Source organism: Rhincodon typus, chromosome 3 (assembly GCF_021869965.1).
Source record: "Rhincodon typus isolate 14 chromosome 3, sRhiTyp1.1, whole genome shotgun sequence".
In the NCBI taxonomy this organism is placed as follows: Eukaryota; Metazoa; Chordata; class Chondrichthyes; order Orectolobiformes; family Rhincodontidae; genus Rhincodon; species Rhincodon typus.
The window spans coordinates 75548350-75555413 of record NC_063334.1 but is presented as its reverse complement, the minus strand read 5'-3'; the positions used below and the strand labels follow the sequence as shown (position 1 = coordinate 75555413).

The 7064-nt window shown below is 42.5% G+C and overlaps 1 protein-coding gene across 1 annotated transcript in view; it reads right to left on the bottom strand.

Annotated features, from left to right (window-relative positions):
• Window positions 1-5835, bottom strand: part of LOC109931882 (ephrin-A5) — a 187217-nt gene extending 181382 nt beyond the window's left edge. The window contains exon 1 of the mRNA XM_048595424.1: window positions 5642-5835. Coding sequence (XP_048451381.1) covers window positions 5642-5760 — 119 coding nt within the window. The 5' untranslated portion in view covers window positions 5761-5835. The remainder of the gene's footprint in view (window positions 1-5641) is intronic.
• Between the last annotated feature and the right edge of the window lie 1229 nt (window positions 5836-7064).

Genomic DNA, 7064 nt, shown 5'->3' with positions numbered 1-7064 from the left:
TATAGAGATAACAAGGTGTAGAGCTGGATGAACACAACAGGCCAAGCAGCATCAGAGGAGCAGGAAAGCTGACCGTTTCGGGCCTAGACCCTTCTTCAGAAAAGAATTCTGAATTTTCTGAATTCTTCAATTTCTGAAGAAGGGTCTAGGCCCGAAACGTCAGCCTTCCTGCTCCTTTGATGCTGCATGGCCTGCTGTGTTCATCCAGCTCTACACCTTGTTATCTCTATAGTATAAACGCTGTCCCCTCCACACTTCACTTCAGCTCTGATGATGAACAGTCACCTAGACTCGAAACGTTAACTTCCTCTCTCTCTGTGGATGCTGTCTGACTCGCTGTGATCTCCAGCATTGGTTGTTTTCGGTACAGATTCCAGTATCTGCAGTAATTTGCTCCTAAACGTGTTTATTGACTTTGGAAAGAAAAGGGAAGTTGACACAGAGCCAGTAATTCACAAGGATAGAAGAATCAACAGTATTTCCCTCGGGTGCGGTGGCCTTGCAGGTCATGACAGCAGTTTCGGAGAAAAAGAAGATGTCAAAGAAACATGACATTTACAATGCCATTAAGCACTCCTCTTTCTTTTGACCTGTCTGGCTCCTAATTAGGAAGCAATAATTATTTGGAGCACCCATCAGTTGAATGCACGTATATCTGAACCTTGGGAAAGTAACTTGAGATTACCAAAATCGACTGTGGAAATTAACTGTGCAAAACAGTGTAAAAAGGATCACCATTACTGAAGAGGTTTCTTTTTCTACCTCTGGCGCATAAACTTACATAAAGCAACTTTCTACTGACCTGAATAAGTAAATGTTCTTTTTATTACATCTGCTCTAAACAATAATTGTTTCATTAGGCACCTGCAACTAGTTCTAGCAAAGCTAAATGAAAGGGAACAAGCACAAAACATGTAAAGTATCTTGAAAGTTGCCCTACTATCAAAAATTCAGGTAAACAAGCTGGTAAACAAAACAAAGTAATTAATTCTGGGAGTAGGCGCAAAACCTGAAAGCATTGTGCCTAATCAAGTTTTAAGTTTGTCTTTAGGAAACAGTATATGCATTTATTTGAATGGTTGCATCTCGAGTATTTTACATTTAATCTTTGCACAACTGCAAGAAAAAGCTGTAATCTTTCAGAGGGTCAGCCCAGACACTGTGTTTTGCAGGACTGAACTTTCCTCAAGAAATCAAGACATTGCAGAAACGTTTGCTCAATAACATTTTGGGATAGCATTTGCAGGTCGAGAAGCACCATCATGAAGCAAAAGAATCTGTTTTATTTTCATTATCTAGAAACTACAGTGCAACATGTGAACTCAACAGAAACTAACACATACCTTAATTCTACTTATTTTCTATTCGTGTCACTCAAAGAAATAATAACAAAAATTTGGATTTAACATTAATAACCATGAGTATCTGCACAACTATTAATTAACAAATTAGAAAAGTTAATCAATTTCCTTATATCAAATAAATGAAACAATTGTTTATACATTTCCCATGTTTCTGAGGTACAAATATGAGCATTAAACAAGATCTCTATCCTGTGTCCATGACTAAACCTATATGTTCATATGTATCCATCAATTAATCACTCCATTTCCCTTTCTCCTCTCCTAATTTTCTCTCTTATCTCTCACACAGTGAACACAGGACTCCTGAAGGAGTAATTGCATATATTCACTAACTCAGCACAGCATGGTATTGTTAGATTACCAGATTCATAGCAACAGATAGGAGATAAAACTCATCTCTCGGTGCACCTCACCAATAGGAGACATTACATCTGAACGGGATGGAATTTAGGTATTTGTAATTTTGAATGGGAAGAATTTTCCTTTTCTTAAAGTGTGGGGTAATTAACTTCTAATAAGTTGCCTGTTAGTACCCTTCCTCACGAGGCAGCCGTCTGTGAAACCCTTGCTGGATCCTGGTTTCTCTCAAGCTCACACAAAGGGACCACATTGAAAGAGCTGGGTTTCCTGCTGAAACAGTCACTGGATGCAGTGATGCTATTAACTTTCACTAAGCACTATATAATGAACTGCAAACCCCGTTCTGTTGAATTTTACAACCAAAACCCGGACACATTTATGAGCAGCAGCAGTTTCCCTCACCCCCTGTGAGTGCCGAGAGAAAGTAAATTGTAAAGGCGAACTTTCCCTTGCAAATAAAATTCTGGCAACCACTGAGTCTTAATAAGTAACATTAACCCTTCAGGCATAGACTGATTTCAACCTAGAGAACTGTACTGTGTACTCTTTCTTCGTTCAATGTTTTTATTTTCAACTTTTTCCTAAACGTTCTGATACAGAAATACAAAATTGAAACAAAGGCAACAAATAGCAAAATAGATTTGTTTTCAATAATGAACGCTGAAGGATTTGTGTTCACAAACTTATATATTCAGTCACATAGAGATTGTGAGTTCCCATCTTTAAGGCACTGTTATTAAATTCATCCGGTCCATACTGCTCTATGAAATTTTACAAATTCTTGCTTTTTACTTTCAGGCTTCAAAACTGTTTAAAAGCTAAAATACTTCAGTGTTATTATCTGTACAACCTGATCGTATTTCTCAAATAAAAGCAGCCTAATGTTTATTTAAGAAAGGTTACTTTGTTGTTTATCCATAACTTTTGCTCAGCTAGAAACAGAAGATATACAGCCATTCTGAGGTCAGTGGCAATGGCTAATAATGTCATGACTGTGTATTATCCCTGCTGTTGCAACATGCAATTTTACCAATCTTGAATTCCTCCACTATCTGCACCCTTTCTTTATCAAGGAATACTGTCCTGAGCCAGTTATCCAGAGGAGAGGGTAAGCTAGTAATAGCCTGACGGTCCAGAGAATTGGAGTCCCACTTTTCCGTTGTTCCTAACTGGCAAGACTGAAAGCAATAACCATGCACTGTACAATATTACATTCAATTTATTTCTATATAAACAGCTTTCAAACAGAATCCTGTATTGTTAATTTATACAATTACTTGAAATGTCACAAGATAATTCTAACTCATAAATGACGATAATGTTTTTTGTCAGTGCAGACATCATTTTTGTTGATAAAACTTATTGCTGAAACCTGTGGTATATCAAATATCTAGTAACCATAACAAAATTTAGCTTTTTTAAAAAAATTCTAAATTCACCATATTTAAACCCACAAAAAAGATTCTGCTTTTTCCATCATTTCAACCTGGGTGAGGAAATTCTCCCAATAGTTCAAAATCCACTTTATAAATTGGAAACAGGTTTTTGCCTGACAGTGTAATAAATGCATAAAAACATGCTCTGTGACCCAAATTCGTTTGTTCATCTCAGCTCAAAGTGGGACATCACCTCTGTGTGAGAAAAAGAGATGCATAAAACAAGGGAGAACATTACTCTGGAAAGAATATACAAAATGGAATAATTACAGGAAAACAGAGACAAAGACACTTGCACAAGTATATAAAGAATGGTATCAAAAAAGGGAGAACGTGCAATGGAGAACGCAGAAACAAAAAGACTAAAAATAATGAGAAGCACACATATAAATACAATCAAAGAAAAAGGCAGAGGTCAAAGTGAGATATAGCTACAAAGAAAGGAGGAAGTTACTAAACTGGTTGAAGGGAACAGGGATAAAGAAAGAAAGCAGAACAATAAAGCGATGTACACAAAATACAGAGATATATAAAGATGAGAACAGCAGGGAAAAAGAATATTACACACACAAAAATCACACATGAGAGGGCTTGCATGCACAATGGGAGCAACAGACAGAGGGAGCAACATAATAACAGATACAAGAAAAAGAGGCCAAAAGAAGGGTACCAACCCAAACCACTAATTGTAGATTTAAACTACAATGTGCAACTTAGAATGAAACAATAAAACAACCTTTTTTTTATTGTACTTGCTGAATCCCTTAAGCATTTTCAAAGAAAATGAAAATAGGGATGATCATTCGACCTAGATTTAAATTAAATGCAGAGTCTCTTATTTGTTTGTAGCAAGTAGTTTTTGTTTACTTGTGAAAAGTCTTTATGCATCCACGGTAAAACTAAACTTCAAAATATTTTCAGCTTCGGAAGCTCAGTAACAAACTTACAATACTGAATTTGAGAAATATTTGGCTATTTTAATCAAAATCCACCATGTGTCATACAAATCTCTGAAAAAGAAACACTGTGCGACAAAGCTTAACGGTAGATAACAAATTCCTGATGACAATTGGTGACCAGGTTGTTAATGCTATTTGCAGCACAGCACCAGACTTCCCAAATGTGGTGATTCCCAATACAGCAACATTTGCAATTTAAAGTCTCCCTCACAGAAAAGGGGTACTTTTTTTTTTGTTTTTAATCCTCGAACTGCTTAGCAATTACCTAACACATCGACTTGCATTTTCAGTTTACGTTTATGATTAAAACTTTCCATCTCTCGATAATGAGAGATTGGGGAAGGGGCGCAGCTGCAATTCCGAATCCAGATGTTGTTCCTCAAAAGGAAAGAAATGTTTTGTAATTTTGGTTTCGGAAAGAGAACAGAACGGCAGACGGGACGGATGAGTTTTCGGCAGCGCATTTTAAGCAAAAGGAAATTTGAAGAAAAAGAAATAGGAATGGTCAACTTTGCAAATGATTGTAACTGGACAAACCGCCGAGTGAAACTTGAAATGAAACAAGACCAAGCTGTTCCCAAGCATCCTGACCTGATGTTTCTCGGATGTGAGGCGGCTCCGGCCACAGACTCCGGGCTGAAGCTGGTTCCAAGTTTCACCCAAACTTTTAACTCTTCTCCCCCGCCCCTAGGAGCCAGCTCGCACAATCTCAGGATTTATACACTGCCCGATTATTTCATTAAATATTGCACGTTGTACGTTTCAAAACTCCTGAATTTAATCACCGCCCGGGTATTTTTTTTAAAGGGAATATTTTGCACGCCTCTGGAGAACGGACAGTCGGGTGAGAAGTCGTTTCTATCCGATCTTTCAACAACAAAAGCAACTTCACCACCTAAATTCAAAACAGCCTTGTGGAGGAAGCTGCTGCCTCGCTAAAACAGACGGGGTTCTTCCTGTATTTCAGCAGCGGCCCTCCCGCCCCCGGCGCCAGGGGAAGGCAGCTTTCAATCCGGCGGGACGTGGGCTCATCGCGGGCCCGCTTTGAAACTCAGTGGCTGCAGCTTTTAGCGCACAGACCCCGGGGGCACCTCAAACAACCGGAGCATGTGCTGTCTCTGCCTGAGCTGTAACTTGGACAGGGAGCTGCGCTTCATTACATTCCCAATACCAAGCCAGCGTCTGTTTAAGCCTCACCAGTTCACCTGAAAATACCCTCTTGCCTACACCATGGATTACATATGCCGGACTTGTCTGCTTTAAATCATTTCGCCCGACCCCTTCCATTCCTTGCGGTTTTTCTTTCTTGTGATCGAAATCACAGTGTCAGGATGATCTAAACCCAAGGTAATCCTCGTTATCTTTTTAACTTAAAAAGAGGTTAGTTAAAAGGTGGCGTTCCCCCCTCCCCTCCCCTCCCCTCCCGAGCCCGAGCCCGAGCCCCTGCAGCCCAGTCGGGCCCGGGTAAAGCGGGCTCACTCACTGTCCCCGTTCCCGCAGCCAGCTCCCAGGCGCGCCTCACCTCGGGTTGCTGCTGTTCCAGTAGACGGCGTACCGGTCGGCCACCACTTTGCTGGGCTCCTGCGACCAAACACACACCCAGAGGACGACGAAGACGACAACCATCTCCACGTTGATCATCGCTGCAGACAGGAGGAGAGCAACTCGGCTGCCTCGTTCTTTCTCCAAACTTGCAGCTTCAGATGACCCTGCTTCTCATTCACTGGTCTCGGGGCGGGGGGGGGGGGTGGGGGTGAGATCCGAAATCGGAGAGGCAAAGTCCAAGATCGGAGCAAGAAATGAGGAGGAAATGCTGGCAAACCGTGTCGTTCAGACACCGCGGAGACTTGGGAAGAAATTACAGAAGCATCTGAACGCAAAATGTGATCGGCGAACTCAAAAGTCAATCACTGAATACTCCGAGCTGACTAGCAGCGGAGAGTGGGATCGGCGCAAAGTTCTGTGCTTGTTCTGTAAAACGAGGTTAAGTCCGCAATCTGTATGCAACTGGCAGCAGAAACGAGCAAGAAGTCAGTGCAAAAAGCCCCAGGTGCGTTGTTGGTGCTGCGGGTAATATGTGCGAGAGAGATCGATATGTTTAAATTATATATATATTCAGTTACTTGGGGGGAGAGAACAAGGGCAGCTGGAGATTCCCAAGACAGCAGCCAGTAAGTCATAGCATCCTTTGCTGTTTCCTCTCTCTGGCCAGCCTCTCCCCCCTCTAACTCTGGCAAAATAAACACCCCCGCCCCCCCTCCCCCAACACTGAAGACAGACTTTGAAAGATGTGGTTTAAGGAGCCGAAACACAAAGTAGACGCTGCAGTCTACACTCAGTCTCTCTCACACACACACACACTCAGTCCTGGTTAGCGTTCTGCAAACACGGTCCGGGCAACAGCAGCCGAATGCAAAACAAGCCTCTCCAGGATTGGGGAGGGGCTAGTGGTACTGTCTGTTGTTTGGGGTGGGGTGTGTGTGCGCTACTCCCCTCCCAGGATGAGAAAAGCCAGCAGCCGGGATGCAAGAGAGAAATCCGAGGCGGGTGAATGAGCAAGCGAGCGGTGCTGATGGGCGGGGAAAGCCGCCGTTTCATTGAGAGTCTGGCGGCTCGGCGATGTTTTGGAGGCGGGGCAGGGAAAGGGCGGATCTCCCAGCCTTTTTGTTTGGGGAGGGTTGGGGGAAGGCGTTGGAAATTCACCCCCCCACCACATGTGAAGGGGAGGGATATGAGGAAGCCCCGCCTTCCCGAAGGTTGATACGCTGCCCCTTCTCACCAATCGCCGTGTTTACCACAGGCTGGGGGCAGGGACAGCCTTTTGCAGGAGCACAGGCGCCTGCAATATCCCCTCTCCTCACACTTCACAGCTTCGGCTTAACTTTCAACACTGTCTCTCAGCAAGTCGATTCATTGTGTTGAAAATAATTGCAGGCCTCACCCCC